The 27784-nt window shown below is 43.2% G+C and overlaps 1 protein-coding gene across 2 annotated transcripts in view; it reads left to right on the top strand.

The window, feature by feature from the left end:
* Positions 1-27784, top strand: part of IGSF3 (immunoglobulin superfamily, member 3) — a 137269-nt gene that overhangs the window by 46914 nt on the left and 62571 nt on the right. For both annotated transcript variants that reach the window (XM_006899574.1, XM_006899573.1), the window contains exons 2-3: positions 22250-22627; positions 25339-25749. In XM_006899574.1, coding sequence (XP_006899636.1) covers positions 22250-22627; positions 25339-25749 — 789 coding nt within the window. The remainder of the gene's footprint in view (positions 1-22249; positions 22628-25338; positions 25750-27784) is intronic.

Genomic DNA, 27784 nt, shown 5'->3' with positions numbered 1-27784 from the left:
CCAGAATCCTTGCCTCTAAGGAGTAGCCTGGTTTAACCCTCTCCAGGATGAATCTGTTTGTTTTATTGGCAGTCCATGGTACATTCAATACTCTTCTCCAGCACCACAGCTCAAAGGCATCAATTCTCCGGACACCTTCAATCAGTTGATCTAGCCTCCATGACCGTGGAACCTGAAGAAGGAGATGGTACCAGACCACCCTCAACAAGATCACAATAGGAAGTTCTGGATAGATTGGGATTGAGATATGAGACAGAACTCAAAATTTTGAAAAAGACCAGGTTTACTGTAGACGCCCCTGAGACTGGTCTGTAGCTGCCTGTTAGGCCTGGGACTCATCTCTCCCCCAGTGGCTCTCTTTTCAGCCAAACAGTAGACAAGTCTGCAAGGGGAACACCCCATCGTCCACCAGGGAAGTATACATTCTTGAGAACAGTCTACTAGCATTTGTTCTAAAGGTCAGCCTTTGCCCAGGGACAAAGTTCAGAAGTCAGGCAGGGTTAGAAAAGGAGGAGGAATGAAAACAGGAAACACAGAGTGAAGAGGGATGAGTGATGTTACATCATGGGGTTTGCAGTCAATGTCCTGAAGCAAAATGTGTGAACTGTTGAAAGGAAAACCAGTTTGCTCTGTAAACTTTCACCTAGATGTGTGTGAATTGTGGAATAGAAAACCAGCCTGCTCTGTAAACCTTTGCCCAGTTCATAATAAAAAGGTAGGGAAAAATTTACCCGTTTAACCCTTTGCAGTCTTTTTTTTTTTTTTGAAAGTGAGGTGGAAGGTTGTTTGAAAAAAGGGTTTATGACCTTTTTATAACCTCTTAATTATAAAAGTAATCCATGAAGAGACAGAAGACACAAAGTACAAAGGTAAAATAATCACTTGTTACCCTACCACCCTTTAATGTAAATGCCTGGTACTGTCATGTCCAAAAGTATATGTTGGTGAATGTATGTGTGTTTTTCTTTACAACAGTGCTTTCAAACCATTTTATGGGCCTTTTAAAACTTATTATGGACTTTCAACATCTTTAAGTATTCACGAATACTTTTTTTGTGCTGTTTAGTGGTTACATAATATTTCACCACATGGGAAGTACTGTCATTTACGGCATGAATCCTGTTCTCTGGTTGGGGCCCTCAGCGGGGCTCATCTGGATCACTGCTGTAATCCTGTTTCTGGGCCTCTTTCCAACATCTTGTCATTCCTGCCAGAACCCCTTCCCAAAGCATGAGTCAGAATATAAACTTCCTTGTACCCCTTAACTGCCATCAGTTCAGTTCTGGTCTGTAACAGCTCTGGTTATGCTGCAGTAAAACTGCTCCATAGGGTTTTCAGTAGCTAACTTAACCTAGCCAGCTGACTGGATGAAGTCTCTATTTATTCTCACTTCCAAGAAAGGTAATCCAACAGAATATGGGAGCTACTGAACAATATCATAAATATCACATGCAAGCAAAATCTCACAGAGAGGAGAACTGTGAGAAATAAAAGCTGCGTTTAGAAGAGGCTGTGGCACTCTGGAAATCATTGCTAATGTTGCTAATGTCAGATGGATCTTGGCTGGAATCTTAAAAATACCAGAAAGATTTCTATTTGTGTTTTATGTACTATGCAAAGCATTTAACTCTGTAGGTCACAACATTGTGGCTAACACTGAAAAGAATGGGAGTCCCAGAACTCTTGATTGTGCTCCTGTGAAACATATACCTAGACCAAGAAACTGTTGTCCAAACAGAGCAAGGGAACATTGCATCGTTCAAAATTAAAAAAGTAGTGTGTCAAGATTTATCATTTCTTCACACCTTTTCAATCTATATGCTGATCAAATAATTTGAGAAGCTGGACTTTATGAAGAATCAGAGGAAGACTCATCAACAGCATTATCCAGATGACCCAACCTTGCTTGCTGAAAGTGAGGACTTGAAATACTTGCTGCAGAAGATCAAGGACTACATACAGCCTTCAATATGAATTATATCTCAACATCAAGAAAATGAAAATCCTCACCAGTGGGCCTGTAGGCAGCATCATGATAAAAAGAGAAAGAATTGGATTTGTGTCCTCTTACGTGGATGCACAGTCAACACGTTGGCACCAGCAGTGAAGAAATCAGAAGACTAACTGCATTGAGAAAAATCTGCTGTCAAGGACCTCTCTAGAGTGCTAAAGATCAACAATGTCAGCTTAAAACCCTGAGGTGTGTCAGACCCAAACTGTGGTCTTCTCATTTGATTGATAAGCATCTGAAAGCTGGGTAATGAGTAAAGGTGACAGAAAAAGAATCAATCCCTTTAGATTGTGGTGTTGGAGAAGAGTACTGAAAATTGCATGGACTGCCAAGAGAATAAACAAGGTTGTCCTGAAGAAAGTGAAACCATGCTGCTCCTTGGAGGCAAGAAGAGTGAAACTCTTATCTCACATACTTTGGGCATGTGGTCAGGAGGGGCCAGACCTTGAAGAAGGACATTATGCTTGGAAAAGTGGAGGGTCAGACCAAGAGAGGAAGACACTCTTGAGATAAAGTGACACAGTATTTGAGGCAGTGGAGTCAGTTGTGTTAGAAATGGTGAGCTGGGCTCAGGATAGGGCCAGGTTCAGAGCTATGACTCATAGTTGACTTAACTATACATAACAACAAACAACACTATTTCAGAATTAGATCACTAATTAGATCACTAGGCCTAACTTCTGCAATACACCTGATTAGGCTCACACCACCTTTCCCTGCCTTTGTGAAGTCCTCTTATAATATGTTGCTCCTTCTTCTACCGCCTTTCCAAAGGGCCCCATTCTACCCTGCACGTCTCTGATGCCCTGTTCAGATCACTCACTAGCTCTCTCACCTCCAGTAGAATGAATCACTGAGTCCAAAATTCTGTTTTGTGTGTCTGTGTTGCTTTGTGTGTGTATGTCTCTCCTGGGATGAATTAGCTGGGGTCCATTGCTCACTACTTGTTCACACTCATTCTCAAATCTTGTTCTTCCTACTGAAGAATGCTCAGCCCAGGTCTGCTCACAGATGAGGGCCAGGAATCTAGGATGGAGTCACCGAAAAACCAAGCTGGGAAAGAAACGATGGTGGATTGTGATAGTAAATTACAGCCATTTGAGTGCTTTGGAAAAGGCCTAGAGACAGTGTTGATACTTTAGAATATTTCTTTTAGATGAATGTAGATGCTGATGTTTGAGTATGGTAGACATGTGTCAGGGTGCCCACCCCACCTATATTCACAGCAGAAAGAGGCCCACTCAGAGACACTTTGCCCTGAGTGGTTGTTGTGAATTGAATAGTCTTTCCCCCTAAATTATGTGGCAAATCCTACCTCCTATACCTGTGGTTATCATTTGGAAATGAATTTTCTTTGTTATTTTAATGAAGCAGTCTTACTGTAATAAAGAGATTAAATCAATTTCTCTCTTTTTTAAATCAATCTCTTTTGAGATATGAAAGAGCACATTAAGCAAGCAAGCACAAATGGAGGCAAAGAGATCCTCATGATTGCCAGGGAGTCTTGGAATAGAAATGAGGAGGAGATAAAGACCTTCTCCCACTGCAGAGAGCGACAGTCTTCCAGTGGAGCCAGTGTTCTGATTTCTAACTTCTCAAACGGAGAAAAGGCATTTCTGTTCACCACCTACTTGTGGTACTTTTGGCTGTGATATAGCAGCACTAGGTAACTAAAGGAGCTCTAATGGCCCACTGGCTAGAAGCTGCACTACAATTCCAAAGGCAGTTGGTTCGAGTCCACTAGCTGCTCGAGACACTAGCTGCTCAAGAGAAAGATAGGCAGTCTCCTCTTGTGCAGTTAACTGCCTCTGAACACTTGCCAGCTATAGGTCGATTCAGAGTCATTGGTACACAACAACAACAAGGTAGCTAAGACAGTCACTGTATACTGTGTAATAGATTACAGATGCCCATCTAGTCAAGTCTGGATGGACCTGGAAGTGGGACATGTATAACATAAATGGCTCCCAAATTTGTAACTTTGGGGCCTGATTGGAATCAAACATGGCCCATATGACTGCAGTGTGGGAATTTGCACAGGAGTCATGCGGGAAGTTGCTGGTGAGCTCAGCAGCGACAGAAGGCCAATGTCCAGAAGAACTAGACGGTGCCCCGCTGCTGAGCGGTCCGAGAGGGTTAGTGGAAGGTCCTGAATTGCATGAGCGATAAATATGGAAGGAAACGCATAATCAAAATAACAAAAAGCATAAAACTGTCAGGCTTACTGGTCTGATAGAGATTAGTGAAACCCCTGAGGCTATGACCCTGAGACACCCTTTGAGCAAAGACCTAAATTCAAGCCCATGGCAGGCACAACTTCTCAGGCGAGCAGTGGAGAGGCTTGTAAGGTGAACAGTAGTCACCGGGGAGGTTCTCACGTCCTTAAACAGTCAGCTGTACAAGCTCACGTTGGCAGCTCTTGTCCAAGGATGAAGCTCAGAAGGCAGAATAGAGACAGTAGAGAGGAGAGGAGGCTATTTATGTCAAGACACATTAAGACCAACTTCTCCTGAGCTTCCTGGAGCCTTGCTGGCCACCTCGTTTTCTCCCATGTCTCATTCCTGGTGCCACCTGAGAGGATCCCTCATTATCTCTATCACTTACCTCTCTAGTTGAACTTATTTTCTGAAGCTGCCAGAAGAAGCACTGGTAGCATTTTTTCAAGAAGGTCTTGGACTTGATAGTTCTTTTTGTGCTCCATAAGAGCGTTGAGGGGAACATAGGTGGGGCTTGCCAGCTTTCAGGAGGATTATCAAGAAGAATTAAGTGGAGCTAATTGGAGGAGTTATTCTGGTTCTCCTGAGGGAGGGTCTTTGTGGAAAGTAGCAAAAGTATTTTGAAATCCAGATGACACTTCTCGATCAAACTGAGCATCAAGAGAAACTAGGCCTAGAAGTAATATAAAATAATAGCAGTGTAATTTTCTCAATTATATAGATTGTTAATGCACTTGCTTACAAACCAAAAGGTTGAAAGTTTGAGGACATCCAGAGGTACCTGACGGTCTGCTTCCCCCAAAAGCAGCCATTAAAAACTCTGTGGAATCGTGGCTCTGCTCTGACACACATGGGGTCGCCATGCATTGGAAGTGATTTGATGACAGTTGATAGTATCCATGAAACGTGCTCATGTCAAGGAACAAAGCATGTGCTGCTTCTGTGTGATGCTCTTTCACTGGATCTCACTGCTCACATGTAATTCACTCAGTAACTGGACTTAGCAGGGGCAGCTGTGCAGTGAGGCTGCCCTCTTAAAAAAAACATCAGCCTGACACTCAGCCCATTTCCGTTACCTTTGAAACCGGATGGAAAGAAACAGTGGTCAGTTGATCTAGGGTAATTACAGGGAGAGCATTTACAGGCAAGTAATCCGATCCTGTCTTTTAATTTTTCCCCTTCAGAAAATAGAAGACAAATACTGGTACTTATATTCAATTATAAGCCTTTTCAGTTGGATTTCCTGCCTTGAGTCTGGGGCAGGGTGGAGGTGGGGTTGGCACTGGGAGAAGATCGATCATGTGGCTTTGTGCTAGATCCGGGCAGGGTGCAGGGCTCCCCCTTGCTGTCTTTCCATCTAGATGCAGCTGCTTTACCATTTTTAGGACTGAAGAGTGGGGCAGTGTGGCTGAGGACTGAGAGGTTTGGCAAGACTTTGGAACATTATTATTTTTCTGGGAAGGTGGAGGAGATGGTGGTAAGAAATAGGTGATTAGAGAGCAGGGGCAGAGATAAAAGAGCTGGAAGGTGTGATCTTCGGCATAATTCAAGTGGTAGGACAAATGGCTAACATTCTTGGCTGCTTAAGAAAAGACTGAAAGTCAGACTCTTCAGAGGTGCCTCAGAAGAAAGGTCTGGTGATCTACTTCCCAAACATCAGCCATTGAAAACCTCAGGGCGTACAATTCTACTCTGACACATATGGGGTCACTGTGAACCACCTAGTCACAGTCCTTCTCATCATATTGCAGAGTGAAGAAGCCAAGGACCTCTAGAAGTCACAAGGTTATGGGGAGGGAAGCTGGAGACTTTGGTAAATTCAGGCAGAGAAGTGAACAAAGAAGTAGGAGCTGTGTAGGAGTGGTGCACTACCCTCCCATGTGCATACATGTTTTCCATCAGCCAAGAGTCCATAGACCCTCCCAGTCCGAGCCTTTATTGGGTCTCATTTCATAGTCATTATTGAGTGACTCAGCTCTGCTCCCACGAGATCCACTGATATCAAGCATGGGGCCTTTCCACCTGATCAAACTGCACCTGAGTCACCTCATTAGCAACTCCAGTTACTCAGACAATTGTTAAGACTTTAAACACATCTTCAGAAACCACACAGACACACACACACACACACACACACACACACACACACGACCAGATTTTCTTGATAGAGTTAGCCCCACAATCATGTAATCATATACTGGAATTCTGCTGTATAGTCATGTAAAAGGAAAGAACTAGCACTATTTTCAATATAGATTACATCTCAGCCTCAAGAAAACAAAACCCCTCACCACTGAACCAGTAGGCAACATCATGCTAGATGGAGAAAAGATTGAAATTGTCCGTGAGTTCACCTTGCTTGGATCCACAGTCCACACCCCTGGTACCACAAGTCAGGATATAAGTAGATATATAGCATTGGGTAGGGCACTGTGATGGCCTGTGGTAAGATGCTACACTGCAATACTGAAGGCATGCAATTTGAATTCACCAGCTGTTCCACAATCTCCTCCTGTTCGATTAACTACCTCTGAAAACCCACCAGAGGTCAGCTCTGGGTCGGTTCTGACTCTGCAGTACATAACAACAAAGCATTTGGAAAGTCAGAGATCTCTCAAAAGTCCTAAAGAGCAATGATATCAGTCTAAAGACTAAGGTGTACCCGATTCAGGCCACAGTCTTTTCAGTCACTGACTATGCATCTGAGAGCTGGCATAAGGATGACAGAAGAATTTGAGTTGTGGTGTAGGAGGAGAGTACTGAATATCTCATGGACTACCAAAAGAACAAACAGCTATATGTTAGAGGAAGTACAACCAGAATGTTCCTTGGAGGCAAAGTTAATTAAAGTTTGCCCCACATATTTTGGATGTGTTATTAGGAGAGATTATTCCTTGGAAAGAGCATCATGCTTGGAAAGAAGGAGAGAAAGACCCTCGGTGAGGTGGATCGATGCACTGTCTATGGCAAGGGATTTAGATGTGTTGAGGATGATGAGGATGGTGCAGGGAAGGATAGAGTGCAGATCTATTGTTCATGGGGTCGCTGTGAGTCATGCTTGGCTCAATGGCACTTAACAACAATAGCAAACACTCAGTATTAAAAGTGTTGAAGTGGGAAACCAAAGTCTTGGTCTGGGACTGATGTTTAAAAAAATAGTGAACTGATTAATCTGTACTGTTTATTTTCAAGGACAACATGTAGTTATATGTAAAAGTGTTTTGAAAAAATATGAAGAAGCAAAAGAAAAATCTGACATGAAACATCCCCAAGTTACAGCCTTGTCAGTCTCTGGGGAAATGAGGAGGAATTATGGTTGAGAGTACTAAATAGGAAGAGATAGAAGGTTTGTAATACTTTAATTTTGTTTTTTTTAATAACTATTCTATGTTTTTTTGGGAGCTCTGGTGGCCTAGTGGTAAGGGATTGTGCCGCCAATCTAAATCTTCACAGTTCGAATCCACCTGCCGCTTTGCAGGAGAAAGATGGGCATTCTCCTCCCACGTGGCTTGCAGTCTCAGGAAACACGCTGGAGGGTCAGCTTTAAGTAGGTTTTGACTTGGTGATAGCTAACAACAACAACAACATTTTGCTTTAAGTTAGTATTGTCGTTTTTAAACTTTTTAATAGTTAGACTCTCCCATCATAATATTCTTCTGTTTGGAATACAGCCCCTAGATACAGTAATGAGCAAATTAGGCAGCAGCTGGACAGCAGGGACCCAGCCCAGGGCACAGTAGTGAAATGTCTTGAACTAGAACAATCAGACAGCCTGGTGACTCAGCAGTGCCGATGTCAGAGATCAAAGCTGGTTTGGATTTAGTCTTTTTTGCTGGTTCAGTAGCTGGTAGTCACACCTCCTTAGAAGTGGCATCAATAATTTAACATTTATTAATCATTGTCATCCACCCAGTTCTATTTTTGACACCACTGGGGATTTAAGAAAGCGAATGAGTGATACGCTTGCCCTTGATGAGGCCAGGCTCGCATCTCGTCTCACTTGAATGTTAATTTGGTGCCCGTGCTTCCCATCTCGCCCTCCGCTCTGTCCTCCACTTGCTACCAGAGTGATGATTCAGAACCACAATTGAATCCCATTCTCCAGCTGCTGTGTCCCGGAGGAGGTGTTTGACTTTATCTGTGCACCTTTCGGTGCCCTTTCTCTCTTGGCACGGAATTAACCTCCAATCGCGTGCCAGATCAGATCTGGCCACCTCTTGGTAATCCTAGCGCACTGCTGCAGTGTTTTCAGGTGGCACAGACATCCTACTCTCAAACTAAGACCTTAGCTCAAAAGTCTTCTGTGAGATTGAATTTCTCCTTTCCAGAGAGAAGCCTCCTTCCCTTTGTCCTTTTCACCTTATTGTCCTCATATCCTCATGTATAATTGTTGTTGTGGTTAGTTGCCGTCAAGTCTAACTCCTGGTAACCCTGTGTGCTGGAGGGTGGTGGGGACAGAGCTCCATAGGATTTTCTGGGCTCTGATCTTAATTGGAAGATCATCAGCCCTTTTCTTCCATGGTTCTGGTGGGTTAAGTTTAAACTGTCAGCCTTTAGGTTGTTTTTCAAATGCAAACCATTTGCACAGTAAGGGACCTTGGCACGTGGATGGCTCTTGAGATTGTCCACTTAGGATAAAATTCACTCTTACCCATACCTTCCTCACAGTTTCTGCCCTGGTATCTTTCATATAACAGGTACTCAGTGGAAGGAGAGGGAGCGCCAGTGGTAAGGAGATGTGCTGCTAACTCAGATTACCCGGTTCAGATCCACCAGCAGCTCTGCAAGAGAAGGCTGGGAAATCTCCTCTTATGATATTTACCGCCTCTGAAAACTTGAGGGAGGGTCCGCTGTGGTTGATTCTGACTACATGGTATCTAACAACAACAATAAAAGGAGAGTTGAGAGTTTAGTAAATTCCAGTTATCTTTCCTGTGTAACAGATTATTCCAGAACTACTGTATTGTGTCCATGGTTATCCATGGGTCACAAATGGCAGCATGTACATAGGGCTGGCTCCTTTCTGATCCATTGTCTGGGGCCTCAGCTGGGAAGACTCCGGGCTGGGAAGGGACTCAGAGCTGAGGCCTGGGATGTTATGAAGACGTTCACTCACATGGCTGGCCTTGATGATGAGACGCTCTGGGGGCTTCAAGACTAGAGTGTCTTTTCATAGCCTGTGCATGTACCCCAGGCATCCTCATGGCATAGCATTCTCACCCCCCCCCCACACACACACACACTGGTGTTGCGTTGATTCTGACTCATAGCAGCCCTGCAGGACAGTGGAGCTGCTCCATGGGGTTTGTGAGGCAGTCAGTCTTTTAAGGGAGAAGATGCCTCCTCTTACTGCTGAGGGTTGCTGACTGACCTTTTGATTAACGGCTTAGCGCTTAGCCTGAAGCATCAGCAGGACTCCTCATGCCGCCTCAGAACAATTGGTTTCTTACATGGCGGCATAGATAGGACACCAGCTAGCAAAGTGGAAGCCGCATCACTTTTTAATGACCTGGCATCAGAAGTCACTCAGTGCCATAAACCTGCTCAGGTTCAAAGGGCATGAAATACTTTCTCTTGGTGAGTTGTAGCATAGAAACCTTGTAGAAGATCAAGTGAATCAGGAAGTATTGTTCTTGACACTTTTGGATGATGTAACTACTGTTAAGGACCTCTACGGGCTCTAGGATTAAGTGCTCACCTGTGATGGTTCACACTCACCCGGTGGCTCCATAGGCTCCATGGGCTTCATGATCAGCTCTATGAAGACCACAGCTCAGAAAACCGTGGGGCACTTCTCCTCTGTCACATGGAGTTGCTGTCAGTTGGAATTCACTTACAAGAGCAGCTACTACCACTCTCACCACAACTACTGCAGCAGTTGGTGGTTTAGCATTTATTGAGCACTCATTATATGCCAGATGCTGAATGTTTTAAAATAGTAACTTGTGTAAGCCTTCAGCGCCACAAACATTATCAGCTTTATCCACTACAGATTGTCAAATCAAAACCTAAAAATCACCCAACTAGAAATGAGAAACTGAGGTACAGAGAGAGTAAAGTAGCCAGCTGTGGGATACCAGTGAGGGGGAAGATTCTAGAATTGCCTCCATGCATCAAGTTTGCTGCTCGGTATGTGGGAGTTATTGACTGTGTGAAAGGGACTAGATCCCTCAATGCTTGGGAATCTGAGCTGCGAGCTGTCCTGGCTCAGTGTTGCCTCTAAGTTCTCTGGACCTTGCTCTGCCTGTCTCTGGAAGGTGGAGACATTGACCTCACTAGCGCCATCTTGGTTGAAGTGCTTCTCATAACCCAGGCATCAGCTTCATTTATTCACCCTCCCCTTGCCTCAGGCTCTGCATCGGTACAGTCTCCAAAGGACTATGTACCTGATAGGGTTGTTGTGAGGATTACATCCAGCTGATGTGTATAAAGCTCTTGAGAGAGTGCCCAGTTCATCCCTGATCAGGGCTAAGCAAATGTTGTTGTGTCTACCTGTAACCGCGATCCTGAACCGGGTCAGATGAAAGACCTTTTAGGTCACACCACCTCACCCGCCTTGGCCTCCCTTGCTGAAGGCTAAAGAGGGCAGTCCCCAGGTATCGTCACTTGATGTTCCATTGAAGAGGCTTTCCTGACTGCTTGCTCTCCTGAGGCTTTCATTTTAATGAGGCATTTGGCTGACCTGGTCTCTACCTGTTCCATCCTCCGAGGCCTGGTTGACATTCCACACCTGAGGCTGTCCAGGTGGGCGAGAAGATCTAGTAAGGGGTTAGTCTTCTCATCTCATCACTGATGTTCATGGAGCATGTTCCGGATGAGCCACAGACTGTGAAAGCTCTTAGTCACGTTCTGGGTTGTGGAGAAAGTTACTTAACCTTGCAGACCGTTTCCTCTTCTGGTAAATGTGGCTGTAATGAATCCGCTCCCATTTAGTTGTTGTGAGGATTAAATGAGATGATGTATGTGGAACAGTCAGGACAGCGCCTGGCGCACTGAAGTACTAATCATTTTGGTCATTTGTCTTTTCATTTTAAAAGCAGCACAGGCTTGTTTATTTAAAGAATGGAAAAATCGAGAGAAGGAAGAGCGATTCAAAGACAGCTCAGTATCCTTCATATTTTGTAAGGTTATTTTTCTAGGTACAGGGTTTTTATTTTACTTGTTTAGCACAATTTTATTGCATATGCAGCTTTGTATTTTTAACATAAAGTTGAACATCTATTTAATGCCCTCCTACCTTACAAAGATTTTTCCTGTTTTCATACTGATATCTGAAGATGATCAATAGAAATGAAAGGGGATTTGAGAATCTTTGGTGACTTTTAGTGTTAATTGGTCTCCAGAGTTAGCTATGTGGTTGATGTGTGGGGTATGGCAATAGTCCCATTTTACGGAGTTGGCTAGTGTGGCAGAGGTCCTGTGCAAACTCCCAATAGCTGGGAGTAGAGTGAGGCCACGCCAGGAAGAGGAGCTGTGAAATGCTGAGGTCAAGCCTTCTGACACTCAGGCATGCACAGTCCTGCATCTTTAGCTATTAAATTGAATCCTGTGCCTGAAGATTTGGGTCTCTGGGCTCAGGCATGCTCCAGAAAATGCATGAGAAATTAGCTTTCACCCTTCCCAAGTCACTAATCCCTGAGTCATGCTGCCCTTCACCAGGTCTCCCTAGGACTGGGGCACAGAGGAAAATGTGGCAGCATCCTTGGGCAAGCAATATCCTGAAAAACTAGTTCGGTGATAACATACATTTGTTTGTATCACATATCCAGGATTTGCAAAACTAAATGTTAAAAGGGCACGCCTTTGTCCAGTGAGCATTTATTATCCAAAGTGCTATCTTTTTGGATTCCTGAATTCGTTTGAGAATCTCTTTAAATTTATAGGTACTTTTCCCAGAAAACCTCACACATGTACATGTAGCATGATTTTCCCCCATTTAGTATCAGAACTGCAAACCAAGTCAAAACCAAGCCCAATGGCTTACCAAACCCAGATGGTTGTGTTGATTCCAAATCTTTATGGGAGGAGACTGCCCATTTTTCTTGCTTGGAGCAGTTGGTGGATTTGAACTGCTGATCTTTCAGTTAATAACCTGACACATTGCACATATTATCACCAGGACACCCTTAGGACCTCCCCTGCAAGATGTGTTCTAGTTATCTATTGGCACAAAACAGATTGTCTCAAACCTTAAGGATTTATAACAAAGTAAGTATTTATTACCACACAGTGCCTGTGGGGCAGGAATTCAAGTGTCTGGATGATTCCGGTCTCAGGGTCTCCGAGGTTGAGTCATGATATCACCTGGAGCTGAAATCATGTCAATGAAGGCTTGACTGGGGCTGGAGGGTCTGCTTCCTGGTGGCTCATTCCTGTGCTGGAAGGTTACTACTTGGGTGTCTTCGCAACATAACATTTGGTTTTTCTCAGCATTCATGATCTAAGATAACATAACAGAAATGGGAGTCTCTTTTGATGGCCTGGTGGAACTCTGGTGAGATGGGAATTGCATTGCTAATCCAACAGTATAACTCTTTGCCTCTGATGGGTCAAATCGACTAGTAACTAATCAGGACAAATACAGATAATCTCCTCTTTACAACTTCCGAAGACTCACTGGAGGAACAGTTATGAGTCAGTTCTAACTCCACAGCCATGAGTGAACAAGTGAGCCTTGAATAGCCCATTCCACTATTTCTTCATTTCCTGTTGGTCACATGGGCCAGCTCTGGTGGGAAGGGACTGTACATGACTGTCTAAGGTCATGATGTGAGGACGTGGGGGAGGGGGGTTATTGAAAGCCAACTTGGTCTCTGATCACCAGAGTGCCCATAGACTAAGGCTAAGAATCTGTCAGGTTCATTGCTGTAGATTCTGAACCAGCCCATAGCTGGCACTGGATTGTGTTTCCAAGGCTGTAAATTGCATGAGAGGAGATTGCCTATCTTTCTTCCTTGAAATAGGTGATGGATTCAAACTTCCAGAGGGGTGTGATCTTTGGGTTAGTCGTCGTACACTTCCCTACAGAGTAGACCACCAGAGCTCCCTGTATAAAGAAATCTTAATCAAATTATTAAGGAAGAAGATTGTTTCATAATGTTTATTCCATAAGTAAATATTTATTCTCCTCCTATTCTTCGACAGTCTTATATTAGGTGGTACATTCAGAATGAAACGCAACAGCCCTCACCATTGAGAGGCCCTAATACAGTGTGAAGTACAAATACATAAATAAATAATTATAGTATAATAAAAAAAGGGCAGTAAAAATGGCATCGAGTGGGAGAACAGAGGAGAGAGACACTCTCTGCCTTTGGCTGTAGGGAGAAATGTAGGAAATTTGAGGAGTTTTCATAGAAATGACATTTAAAGTAGGATGTAGCTTATCATATTTCACAGGCAGAGGAAAGAATTGAAACACATTTCTGCTCTGGGAAGGGAGCAAGAGGAATGAGAGGCTGCAGGCCTGGGTGAATATTAAGAGGATGGCCAAGGGCAGCATGTTTGGGAGGCAGTATGGGAGAACACTGGTGGATTTGAACCACCAGGAGATATGGCCTTGGGGTTAGCAGCACAGCTACTTGTGAACTTCGCCACCTGAGCTCCTTTTCACAAATTTGTTTGTTTACTGAGTGGGGAAACACATAAGGTGATTATTAGCTGATAAAAATTTCATGTCAGGCACGCATATTACACACCAGTCATAGGCTTTATTCTGAACCTTCCTCAGAATTTAAGGCAATTCTTCAAAAACACTTCATAATAATGCCAGACTTTGGGATGAGAAGCCCTGGAGTGTGATTCAGGGATCTGTAATTTTAGGAGCACCTCAAGTCACTTTTCTCCACGGGAAAGTTTGAGATCTATCCATTCTACCAGTTCAAGAGTTAGTGGGAGAAGTATTTAAAACAAAACAAAACAAAACAAACCCCAAAAAATCCCCCACCCAACCAAAAACAAAAACAACTACTAGCACTTCCTAGAATGATGTCAAATGAAACTAAGTTAAGGAATGTTAACAGAAGTCCATGTTTCACCTATATGTAAGTTTAAGCCCTGAATCCAGTTAATGTGTTTCCCCCCTAGGATTTGACTTCTTGGAGCCTTAAGTAAATGGATTTGTTTGTGAATCTCTAAAACTGATGTAAAAATATTTTTGCAGATGAAGGCAGTGGCTGTGGAGTACAAGAAAGCTTGGAGCGGGGGGAAAAAAAGGGCCAGAGTTTGTTCACTTCAGATAATGTTGAGAACTTGTAGCTAGAATGGGCAAGAAGGAGGATTGCGCAGCCAGACTTCTTGAGGGGACCCAGGGCTGGGAAGGAGTGCAAGCACGTGTCTCGGTGAGGAGAGGCGGGCTTGGTGCAGCCATGGTGTTGAAACATGGCTGGAAGAATGCTGGGAATGCTAAGCAGATGTTCATGGAAACACTTTTTCAATGGCTTGGAAGTAATTCTTCACATTGTTGTTTATAATAGCAAAAGTAATGAGTGAGGGATAGGGGTGGGGAGAGTTAAGGGAGTTAGTAACACACATGGTATGAATACGGCAGGAGTTGACAACCGAAAGGTATGTAGTTCAGATCTACCAGTTGCTGCATGGTCTCCCCCCACAAAAATCTAGAGGGAGGGCTGCTTGCTATGAGTCAGAGTCAGTTCACTAGCAGTGTATACAGCAAGGATCAGCAAGTTATACTGACTTAAATTTGACCAGCTTGTTCTTTTTATATGGCCAGCAAGTGTAAGAATTAGATTTGTACCTTTTATAAGTGATTTTAAAACAATTGAAGGAACAATATTTTGGGATAGGACAATTTTGTGACTGTGTGAAGGCAGCAGTGATGCAGAGTGAAATGAGGAGGGCGGAGGTAAATTAAACTACTTAGAAGAAAAGTTAAGTTTTATTTCTGTGGACAGGTCCACTTTCTATGAGTAGCATTATTTTCAGTGTTCAAAAAGCCCTTTGGGGGAGAGTAGGAAATTATGGTGATATTTAATAAAAGAGGTCCTGTGGAATATGTGACTGTGGAGAAGAGTATTGACTATACCGTGGACAACTAGCAGAACAGACAGATTCATCCTGGAGAGGGTGAAACCAGTCTGCTCCTTGGAGGCAAGGATTCTGAAGCTCCATCTGACATACTTTGGGCATGTTGTAAGACCGGTTCTTGAAGAGGGACATTATGATTGGGAGGGAGGTTGGAGGGACAGCACAAGAGAGGAAGACTCTTGATGAGATGAGATGAAATGGATTGACTCAGTGACTGGGGTAATGGGGATGGGTGTGTCAGAGACAGTAAGGCTGGCAGAAGATAGACCAGGGTTCAGCGCTGTTGTACATAGGGTTTCTATGAGTTGCAGGCAACTTGACAGCACATAACAACAACAAACATACTTAAAATGCAATACGGTATTTATCTGTCAGGACTGTTTATAACCATCTTCCAGCTTGGGCAAATCTTTTCTAACCCTTGTGTCCTGGCTCAGAGGAGGCTTGGTGGCATAGTGGTCAAGAGCTTGAATGGTAACCGAAATGTCAGTGGTTCGAATCCATCAGTCACTTAGTGGGGGAAGGACAAAGCACCCTTGGAAACTTTAAGGGGCACTTCTGCTCTGCCCTTATCAAGTGACTGTGAGTGGGAATCCACTTGAAAGCATTCAGTTCTATTTGGTTTAGAACCTGGCTCATTCAAGCTACTTATCACTGTTTACATTTCATAGAGGTAATGTGTGTTATCACGATCGAGTGCTTTTGTAAGGTTTGTAAATAGAATGCTTGCTGTCTTGTTAAACTCATTATTGCATCATAACAGCCAGTATCTGCTGGGCGTCAGCTGCTGCCTTCTGCCTATCAGGGAACTGGAGGACAATGAAATGTTCTTGAGCCTAATCAAGGTAATCTTTGAGGAGAGAAAAGGAGGGGAGAGGCTTCTCTGAATGAGAGGCTGAAATCAGAAATTTGGAGGTTGTTAAAAAAGTTCTGGTGGCCTCGTCTGTGGGGAGTTGTGCTGCCAGCCCCAAAACAGGTGGTTCAAATCCATGGGTTGCTTCATGAGCAATCCCCTGTGCCGTTTATAGTGTTGGAAAACTGATGAAGGATCAGCTCTGATTCAGTTCTGACTCGACAGCAATATGTTTGAAGGGTTTTTTTAGTTGTTAAGTACAATCTAGTTCGACTAGTAGGAACCCTGTGTGACAGAGGAGAACTAGCTCATAGTTTTCTTTGAAGCAGATTGCCACATCGTTCTCCAGTGGAGCTAATGGGTGGATTTGAACTATCAACTTTTTCTTAGCAGTCTAGCACCTAACAGTTTTGGGCTCCTGGCAGGCACTGTGTAGGGAGCAGTTAGAATCACCTTGGGGAGTTCTTAAAAACCCTAATGTCCAAGTTTTTAAAAACGCTATTGAATGCACTTTTTCCATAGAGTTGCTGTGAGCCAGGATTGATTCAGCAGAATTTGATAATGTGCAGGCTGTGGCCTGGATGCCAGTGAGGTGAGATTTGGGCTCTGAGCTTTTCAAGTTTCCCTGGTGATTCCAGTGCACATCCATCTCTGAGAAATAGTGCCTTAAAGGAAGACCCTGGCTTCACCATCTTCCCTCCAGCTTTCCTTACAGGAGACAGGAAGCGATTAATCCCGCCCTGCCACTGAACATTAAAATGCAAAAGAGACAAAAATTTAATAAGTTAAACAAGTTTAGTTCTCTGATATTTTATTTTAGGTGAAAGGTTACTCCTGAGATTAGTTTCTCATTGAACAATTCATATACAGATTGTTCAATGATGTTGGTTTTTGTCCCTGAAATTTGTTAACTCTGTATTTGCCCGTTACATCACTAGTTTCATCTCCTTGCCCTCTCTTCTTTGCTTTTAAAAGTCTTATGTAGTCACTTGTTCTAAGGAGCACCGTCATCACAAACATTCATTTTATTACATGTTGTGTGAGTTGAACGTATGGTGGATTTGAAGCATGTGCTTTTGACATTATAGTACAGCTTCTTAACACTAGACCACCAGAGCTCTCTTTTATTATATATAGCTCAATTTATTATTAGTTGATTATGACCTCAAAAAGTGACCTCAGGTTAAATGCATATCTTAGTAAGAACATAGGGGTTCCTTCAGATACTGTCACCCTACTAAATCTGGCTGGTTGGCTTTTAAGTGAATTTTCATTTTATTATACTTTCCCTCCACTTATAACCAGGACCTTCTATTGAGTGGTTGGGACTGGTAGTCAGGAACCATCTAGTTCTTCCAGCCTGAACCTGGAATAGACTGTGTTTTGCAGGGCCCATTAGTACTGTGGAATCATTATTTCCTTTGGTTTCCTTCACTTTCCTTTGCTCCAGACTGGAATCAATCAAAAGTTGTTATCTTAGATGGCTACTGTTAAGCTTTTAGGACTTAAGAGTCTATTCAACAAACTAGGATGTAGAATGCTTCCTTTCAGGAACTATTTTATGCCAGTTGATCTAGAAGTTCCCCCAGACTCTGATCCTTAACCTTTAGGCCTAGTAACTGGGTCTAATGAGGGGTTTGCATTTGTCTAAGAAGTCTGTGATCTATTAAACAGGAACACACACAGAACACATATGAATGCACACACACATGCCCACAGCTCTACATACATGTACATGTATTTCCTTCTACCCTCCCACTGAAAGTATAGTTTACATATTTTTGGTTGTTACAGCTGTTGTTGTAGAATTGTAAATGGTATATTATTCAGTGTCACTCACTCATTGCTGTTGAGTCAGAACTGATTCACACTTGACCCTCCAGAGGATTTTTCAGAGGCTGTAAATCACATGGGAGGAGATTAGCCATCTTTGCCTCATGGAACTGCTGGTGGATTTGAACTGCCTGCCTTTAGGTGGGCAGCATCCTCTAGGCCCCAGAGCTCCCTTATCATTTACTGTAGCTGCCCTTTGTTCTTGCATACCTCACAGTGTCTTCATTTACTTTGGTTATGTTGTATTGACATCCTCTAGTCCTTGGAAAGGGATCATGTGTAGAAAGATGGAAGGTCAGTGAAGGAGAGGAAGACCCCCAAGAGGATGACTTCCGAAATGGGCTCTAGTGTGTCAGAGATGATGGGGACAGCACGGGATAGGGCAGGGTTCAGGTTGGCTGTTCATAGAGTTGTGATGAGTCATACTTGTTGGCACCTGCCAATAACATAGTTTGTGTAAAAGGAGCTCTAGTGGCCTAGGAGGTAAGAAACTGCATTGCCAACCGAAGAACCATGATTCAAATCCACCAGCAGCTCCACGGGAGAAAGATGGGCTTTCTACTCCCATGTGACTTATTGTCTGTGAAAGCTGCTAGGGGGTTAGCTCTTACTTGGTTGGACTCTGTGGCGTGTAAGAACAACATATTGTGTATTGAGTTTTGCTTCACCATAAACACTTACTGTCTAAGTTTATGACTCTCCATCTTTCCTCCTCCCAACCCTGGTAACCATCAAAGAACTTTGCTTTCTGTGTGTAACCATATTCTTCACTTTTTATAAAAATGGTATCATGCAGTATTTGTCCTTTTCTAATGGGCATATTTCACTCAACATAATATCTTCCAGATTCACTCATGTTACATTTAATGAATTCATCATTATTCTTTATTATCATATAGTATTTTGTTTTATGTTCTCATCACACTTTATTCATCCTTTAATGGGCACTTAGTTTGTTCCATTTTTTTTGCTATTGTGAATAATGCTACAGTGAACAGTGTTATGTATATGTCTGTCTGTGTTGGTGCTCTTATTTCTGTAGAATATATACCTGGGAGTGGAATTGCTAAACTAAATGGCATTTCAGTATCTGGCTTTTTGAGGAAATAGTATACTGGTTTCATAATGGCTGTATCATTTTAAAATCCTACCATCTGTTCCAAGGAGAAGGAGAGGTAATTTTTTTATGCGATTTTCTGCCTCTGAACAGAGGGTCAGCTAGGAGTTGATTCTGACTGGACAGCACACAACAGCAACCACAAACAACAGTATTTAAGAGTTCCAGTCTGACCACAACCTCACCAGCAATTGTTATTTTCTTTTCTGTTTTTGTTGTTATTGTTATTTTAAACTCCTGCCATTTTTTGTAAGGGTGAGATGAATTGTAGTTTTAATTAGCATCTCTCTAATGGCTAATATCAGAAGCATTTTGTATGTTTTTTAGTTGCCTGAGTATCTTCCTTGGTGAAGTGTCTGTTCACGTCCTTTGTCCATTTTTTATTGAGTTGTTTGTCTTATTGTTAAGATGTTAAAATTTTCTGTATATTTTAGAGTTTAGAAACTTGTTAGATGTGTAGCTGCCAATTCTCCCCCTCCGCCCCCCACACCAGGCTGTAGATTCTCTTTTTATGCATATGGTAAAGTCCTTGATGAGCAAAAGTATTTAATTTTTAGACGGTCTCAGAAATCTAGTTTATCATGTGGTATTTGTGCATTTCTAGTTATATTTATAGGGTTCTTAAGGAACTCTGGTGGCCTCGTGGCAAGAAGCTGCACTACATTCCCAAAGGTACTTAGTTCAAATCCACCAGCTTCTCTGCAGGAGAAGGAGGTGCATCTCCTCCCGTGTGATTGACTGTCTCTGAAAACTAGCTTGAAGGTCAGCAGTGGGACAGTTCCACCTCAACAGTTCCTACTCGACAGTACGTAGCAACAACAACATAGGGTACTTACAATATATGTTAGGGCTGCTAGCTTTGCCCCTTTGTTATCTTCCAGGGACTTTATCATTTAGGTTTAACATTGAGGTCATTGATGTATTTGGGTTAAGTTTAGTGTTTGGATCCTGTATCAATTTCCTGTAAGCAGATAGCCAGTTTTGTCAGTACTATTTCTTCGTGACTGTTTCTTCCATCATTGAATAGACTTCGATCTTTTGTTGAAGATCAGTTGTTTTTAACTGGATGGATTTGCTTCTCCATTCTCAGTTCCCTTCCACTTGTCTCTCTGTGTGTGTCATTATACCAGGCGGTTTCGACCACCGTGGCCAGATAGTATGTTCTGAGGCTTGGAAATGTGAGGCCTCCTCCTTTGTTGTTCTTTGTTAAGGCTCTAGCTATCTGCATGTTTTTTCTTTACCACAAAAAGTTGGAATTCATTAGGTTTTTTTGTTTTGTTAAGGAATGTTAGGATTTGCATTGAGATTGCATTACGTTTATAGATCTCTTTGGGCAGTATTGACATTTTCACAATAGTAAATCTTCTAATCCATGAGCATGACTTTTTTGTAGGCCTCTTTGGTTTCCCGTAATCATAAGTATTTGGTACTTTTTTTTATATGTCTTTCACCTTCCTGGTTAGATTTATTCCTAGGTTGAGTTGTTTTGAAACTCTCTTGCTTTTCAGGAATTCTAGAAATGTCTGTATGTGTATACACACACATACACAACTATTTATATATAGTTGTAAATGTTACACACTAGATTTTAACATACTCAAGATTTCTAATGAGTCATCTTCTCCCTGCCAGCTAGTCTGTATGTCTGGAATTTGATCCTGCTAAAGCCAAGATGGGGTCCTATGTAAGAGTTAGTCCTTGGAGAAAAGGTTCTGCGTGAATATAGCTTGGAAATCATGGTCCTTCCCTTGCCTTTTTGGGCTCCCCTCCTCTTGCAGATTGGATTGGCTCGCCATGAGGAACAGACACCATCCGGGCTGAGCTGAGAGCTGTGTGCGGCTGGTGTTTGAGTGGCCCCGGCTGTTCTCCAGCTGTATCCACTTCAGATGGGTTTCTACTGGGCAGCTGCAATTCCTCTTTTATAGGAAAGAGGGAGCTTCCAGGGAGGTGGGCTGCAGCTGTGAGCTGAGAGATGGTGTCATCGTCAAGAGGCCATTGAAATGTCCTTGAGTGATCATGGGCCAAGTCCTGTCCTGTGTGGGTCCAGAATCACAGAATGTTCCAGCCCTGCTCTCTGTACTGAGACTGTGTGGGCTAGGGTGGACTCAGACAGCTCATGTTCTGAAAGCTTAACCGTCTGCACTACCCAGACCTTCAAGCCTTTTTCTAAATCATTTTATGATCGAGACCCGGAGAAGAAAAGCAGCTTGCCCAAGGTGACAATGCCAATTTGAATTCATGACCGAGTGTCAGCTAGAGTGCACCTGATATGAAGAGCGGGCAGGGTTTCCTACTACCAGACTCAGCTGTTACTCAGAAAGATAACAAAGGAATGTGTTCCCAACTACCTTTAGAATGGGTCAAACATTATTCATTTCATGCTGGCCTGGAACCAGAAATGAAAGTCACCTTATTCCAGTCCTGTCCCCTCGCCCCCTTGGTCAGTGTGGAGGTAGATACCATGTTAGGGAGAAAAACAAGAAGCAGTGAGCCCCAGAGAATCACTTTCCATTCAGGAGACAGGGAGGGGCACCTAGACTATCCTTGTTAGGGATCTGCCTTTTCTCAGTGACTAGAGTTCTAGACAGAAAGGTTTGTTTTTCTACAGTACTCTTACCATGGGGTGTGTGCTCAGCTCCTCCTTGATTTGTGGGAACAGGAAGCCCAGGGCTGTCCTAGAGATGATGTTAGGGGAGCCACATTTGAAGAGTCCCGGGCTCCACCAGCCCTCTGCTTCAGGACAGAACGATTCATTTCAGCCAGATTGGGAACATGGTTGCTTTTATGTGTTCTTATGTGAAACTATGCCAAGGATTCGACTTTTCCTGTTCGTTTTATTAAAAACTTTATAAACAGCATTAATAAATAGATATAAAACTGTCACATAAATGACAAACAGTGATACTAAATGATTTTCCCAAGGGTCAGCCATTGAATAAGTAAGGAAAACTCATTCCTGCACGATCAAATTCCCATATATGTAAATTAGGGATGTTGCTCTACCGCTGAGCGTTTTAATTAATATTTATAAATCACACAGCGCCTCTGAAAGGGCTAGTAAGCTATTTATATTATTATCATGTCATACAAATAGTAAGCTCCTGGGAGGTGGCTGCCTGTTTTGCATTTTGGTGTGAGAAGTAAGTATGTGTGCTGTGTGTCTTTGTCCATAGGTGTGGTGTCAGCACAGCGGCAGGTCACCGTCCAGGAAGGACCCTTGTACCGCACGGAGGGCTCCCACATCACCATCTGGTGCAACGTGAGCGGCTTCCAGGGACCTTCGGAGCAGAATTTCCAGTGGTCCATTTACCTGCCCTCTGCCCCCGAGCGTGAGGTGCAGATCATCAGCACCATGGACTCGTCCTTCCCTTATGCCATCTACACCCAGCGGGTCCGCAGTGGGAAGATCTATGTGGAGAGAGTGCAGGGAAACTCGGCTTTACTGCACATCACCGACCTGCAGGCCCGGGATGTGGGAGAGTACGAATGCCACACGCCCAACACGGATGAGCGATACTTCGGGAGTTACAGCGCCAAGATGGATCTAGTGGGTAAGGAGACACTTCACACGTGGCCAAGGCCCTGCCTGTGTCCCTCTTTCTGTTCTGCACCTTTGCTTTGCGTTTGACTCAAAAAACACTCACTCACAATTTTCCCAGGTATTCTGAGGTCAGTGTAGCATACAGCGAACAAAATCTATATTAGCTTGTAAATAAAAGACTGAGGTTGAAACTTAAGAGGGACTGACTGTAGGTATTGAGAATTTCAAGGAGGGCTAATCTAGCTGGTCAAGGTAATATGAAAGTATAAGGCAGGGGTGTTTGTGGTAGGTGGGCTGCAGAAATGATGAGAGAGATGAAGAGGATGGCATTAGCTGTAAGAGAGGTGAGGTTCTAGAGACAGGCTTTGATGTGGATGGCATACCATGCATTCAGCAAGTGAATTGCCTGGACCTGCATTGAATTAGCAGGTCCTTTGGCTCTATGAGGAAGGAACTGTGAGCTCGCTTTTCCTCTGTCCTGTGACATGCCCTACGTGTGGGAATGTGAGAGGCAGTAGGGAGCTTGCCACAGTGTTCCCAAAGTGAAAGTGTTCAAAGATAACGAGTTTTTTTTTCTCTCCTTTCCTCCCCAGTTCTTAATTTCACATGGTGTTTTTTTGTTTTGTTTTCAAATTTAAGTGGTGATATGAGTAAGTATTGACAACTCTTTGATTAATACAAACACTGTCCTTGGTGCAATTTTCCTTTCTCTGACAAACTGGCATCATAGTAGGAAGCTTTTAACATCATTCCAGCAGGAATCCTTTGAGGTCCAAACAATTCATTATTTCACCCTGTGCTGATACAAGTACAGTGAGAAAGCACACACCATAGTCTTACATGCATTGCCCCCATCAGTCAGAGAGAGCTTGCTGTTTTATTTCCAGAAAGATGGTAAGGATCAGAGAAAAATTCCAACCAAGAGACACAGGGGAAATCTGATCCACTTGTCTCACTAAATCTCCATGCTGTAGTGCAGTGTAGCCCACTTTGACAAGTGAATTGTATTGAAGTCAAACATTTAAAAATAGGGGATGATGAGTCTTCCCTGTGCCATATGTTTTTAGTTCTCTTTCTTAGAGCATTGAATTCTAAAGTAAGCAGTGAATTGAGGGAGGGAAAGGAAGGAGATGAGGAAGTTGTAGAAACATGTGAAAAGTTCTAGGAGCTGTTTCCATTTAACATTAGAAATTGTCTTACTACAAGTAGGTGGCTCTAGAGAAAGGATGTTATTGTTCAAGAAGCTAAAAGCCCACATTTAGGGTGTAGATCATAGAGGAAGACATTCTGCCAGCTCTCAAAGAAGATCTTTCAGTGAGAGACCTTTCAATGTCTTTAATTCCTGCATTCCTCAGTTTCTTGGTTCCTTCACATGAAGTCTGTTTTCCCCCCCCTCTGTTTATAGTTGCTTCTGTCTGCTCTTTTTATAATATAGAAGCGATTAGGTCTAGGACATATTCTAAGCTGATAATGCTTAATTATCATAACAGAGAAAACCCTATTCTCAAACTTGACGATGTCTGACTTAATGGAGGGGTTAAGATTACAACGTATTTGAGATAGATACTCTGTAAGTGACAGGGAGACGGCCAAGTCTGACCTCTTATACTTCATAAAGGGTAACAGTCCCCATCAGCAGCATCCACAGTACAAATCTAGTTCTCATAAGGTCAAATGTGGCCGTTATGTTCCCACATCTGCTTCTACTAATTCCAACACCAGTTGTACTTCTCTGCTAGAATACTGAAGCGAGTCCAAAATCTGTTACAAGGGCCACACATTTCATAGACTCATACTCAGGGTTATGGGGTTTATTAAGGAGGTTAACAGGTTACAATTAAGTTTGGCAGCAGAGTAAAATTCCAGCCAACTATGACATCTCCCTCAGTCCTCCAGAAAGCTTGGGTGAAGGAACTGGGCTCTGGTTCTATGAGGTACAGTCCCAAGTCAAATCTCCTTCATCTTGGTGTCTGGTTCTCTACTGAGGCAGCTGTTCTCACATCAAGGTTTCCGTCTCACTAGCAGAGGCATTTCTGGCCCCAAAGGATGGACACTGTTTACTCTGTATCTTCTTCTTTGCTGTTAATGACATTCTCACCTTCAGTGCCAAACCTGCTCAGTTTTACTTAGTGGATGGGTAGAACTGACCAGTCACATTATGATTTGTTTATCTCTGCACATATGACTAACTGCCTTTGGAAACCCACTGGAGGGTCACCTATGGGTCAGTTTCCAGGTGATGGCACACAGCAACAACAACAACTCACAAACATGGTGAAAGTCAAAGTTGATGGCTAGGAATAGCATTTTGAACAATATATCCCTGACTTCACATGGACTCACAATTCACTTCACAACAGACGTGAAATTAAAATGTGTAGAGCTGTACCAAAATAAAACTCTTATTTCACCTAAGTGAAAATTCGTGTGTAATATTTTCCAGAAATTGTTTATTATGCATTATGAAATGCAACCCAAAGTTTGTCAAAATATTAAAGAATCAAGCAGGTGAGTACTAAAAAGTGTATTGTGAGATCAAATAGAAAACGCTTTCAGAGTGTGTACCCTTTGGAGATGACTGTGACCCTGCAGGGATTCTTAAAGACTGACTGTGTAAGGGCCACAGTAATGGTGAATCGACTTGGAGAGGAAGCTCTATTCCCTGTAATTCCTGATTCTGTGACAGTCCTTTCTTGACTTTTTTCTCTGTTGCTGTTGCAGTGATCCCTGACACTCTGCAAACCACCGCCATTCCCCAGACTTTGCACAGAGTGGAGCAGGACCCTCTGGAGCTGAGCTGTGAGGTGGCCACCGAGACATTCCAGCACAGCCACCTGTCTGTGGCCTGGCTCCGACAGAGAGGCAGCGAGAGGCCCGTGGAGGTCATTTCCCTGAGCCGAGACTTTGTGCTCCACTCCAGCAGCGAGTACGCCCAGAGACAGAGTCTCGGGGAGGTGCGACTGGACAAGCTGGGGAGGACCACGTTCCGCCTCACCATCTTTCACCTGCAGCCCTCCGACCAGGGCGAGTTCTACTGTGAGGCTGCCGAGTGGATCCAGGATCCGGATGGGTCATGGTACGCCATGACGCGGAAGCGTTCCGAAGGCACTATAGTCAACGTCCAGCCCACTGGTCAGTGTCTTTGGGTCTCTTGTTTCTGCATACCTGGTGAGGAGGGTCGTAAGATACCGGGAGGTCTAGGAGTTCCTCCTTTGGAGATTTCTAAAAATAGAATGGATTTTCATGTGAAGTTAAAACTGGCTCTGGCTTGGAGGAGTGAACATCCTATAAGAGCCTTCTAGTGAGTCAGAGAAGTGCCTCTCAGATTGAATCTTGATTACAGACATAGTTTTGGAGGTTTTTTTACCCGCACGATATAAAGTTAAATATCTTTTAAAACAGATATTTTTTAAAATTGGAGCCCTCACATGAAACCATCTGTAACTGTACAAGATGCTTAGGATGGCAGGAGGAAGGTGGACAATCTCCTCTCTTGCAGTTTACAGCCTCAGAGAACCTACTGGAGGGTCCGCTATGAGTCGGTAATGAGTTATAGCATTTTATCAGAGATATAAAGACCGTGGTAGTGTACATTTTGTGTTAGGCTGCTAACTCTAAGGTCAGCAGTTCAAATCCACCAGCCACTCCACAAAAAAAAGATGGATACAGTCCCCTCTCATCAGGATTTCCAGTCTCAGAGTGGAGGGCTACTATGACCAAAATTCAGTGCCAATGGATTTGGTTTATCAGTGATGAGATTTATAAAGTAAGGATGGTTTTTTTTTAAATTAATACATATATTAACAGAGTATGTGATGTGTATGTGTGCATTGCTTTGTAATTTCTAAAAGGCACCTTTTTAGCACAGTGGTTAAGTACTTGATTGCTGACCAGGGAAAGTGAGCTGAGATATTGTAGCTGCCCTGAGAGTCAAGCTTGGCTCCTGGATATGAGCGAGGGAGTGTGAGACCCAGGAGACTCCCTGAAAGACCTCTTTCTTACCACCAGCCCCATCCCACTTACTACAGGCAGTTGACCCGGTCTTTTTATAGTTTGTCTGCCTTTTGTGTGTCTGTCACTCATTGTACAGCAGTGCCTCAGACTCCCCGACAGAACAGATTTCTGGGCCCCATCCCAGAAGCCCTGAATCAGCACCTCCTGGGGTGGAACCTGGGAAGCTGGATTTATGTGTGCTTTTCAAATGATTCTTATGTTTGAGAGGCTCAAACATGGGTCTAGCAGGAGTAAAGCAAAAGTGATTCTCTGGTCATCTAAATGGCCTTTACAAAAAGAACTGGACTCTTTAATGGGTACTTCACCTGTTCTCAGGACCAGAGCATTTAGAAGCTTCTGGATCTTCTGGTGCTAGGAAACTTAGGAAATGAAAGACTTTATTTCATCTTTAAGTTTTCCCTTCTTGAATGGTTTTAAGGTCAGCTTCAAACTTCCAGCCCAGAGTCTTAATGCTTTTGAATTAGATTCCATCAGTTAATCTTCTTTATTTTAATCTTACCAATTTGACATGAGGACTCTTTACATTTTTCATGCAAATGTATCCAAAGTAAGGCAGCAGAAGTTTAAAGGAAACTAAAAAGAAAAAATTTGATGACTTCACTCTGTGTCCTTGAGCTTTTCAGGTTCAGAGTTGCATTCTAGATTTTGCTCTTCTCTTCGTTCTTTTCTGTAAATGCAGGGTGAGTTTTTAGAAAGTGCCAGATGTGGTGAGGGGCTCAAGGATGAATAGCGTTTGGTCCTTACACTTGGGAAATTTGCAAGCGTGAAAGCCGATGGCTGTAGTGTGCTCAATGTGTCTGAAGTGATGAGAGTATAGTTGTTATGGAGTGTTCTGCCAAGATTAAGATTTCCCTCCTTGGAATGGTTGTTAGGTCAAATCCAGAAAAACTAACCAGGGCTGGTGGCTTGAGCTAAGTCTTGAAGCTTAATGAGCCTTCATGAGAAGCTTTTCGCTTGGCCACAGGGTGGAGTCACATCGTGACTAGATGTTGAGTTTCTGGCCTGTGTGAGGCGAGGAGAAGGAGAATGCAGCCCGGAAGCTCCAGATGCTGTGATAGGGAGTATGGTGCTGACTTTGGACCCAGGATTTTTAAATTGTTCATCATGGAGCCTTGTTATTGTTGTTGTTGAATGCTGTTGGGTCGGAACCAAC

The sequence above is a fragment of the Elephantulus edwardii genome, unplaced genomic scaffold (assembly GCF_000299155.1).
Source record: "Elephantulus edwardii isolate Elephantulus edwardi_28Jun2011 unplaced genomic scaffold, EleEdw1.0 scaffold00262, whole genome shotgun sequence".
In the NCBI taxonomy this organism is placed as follows: Eukaryota; Metazoa; Chordata; class Mammalia; order Macroscelidea; family Macroscelididae; genus Elephantulus; species Elephantulus edwardii.
This window is presented reverse-complemented; position numbering and strand designations above follow the sequence as displayed.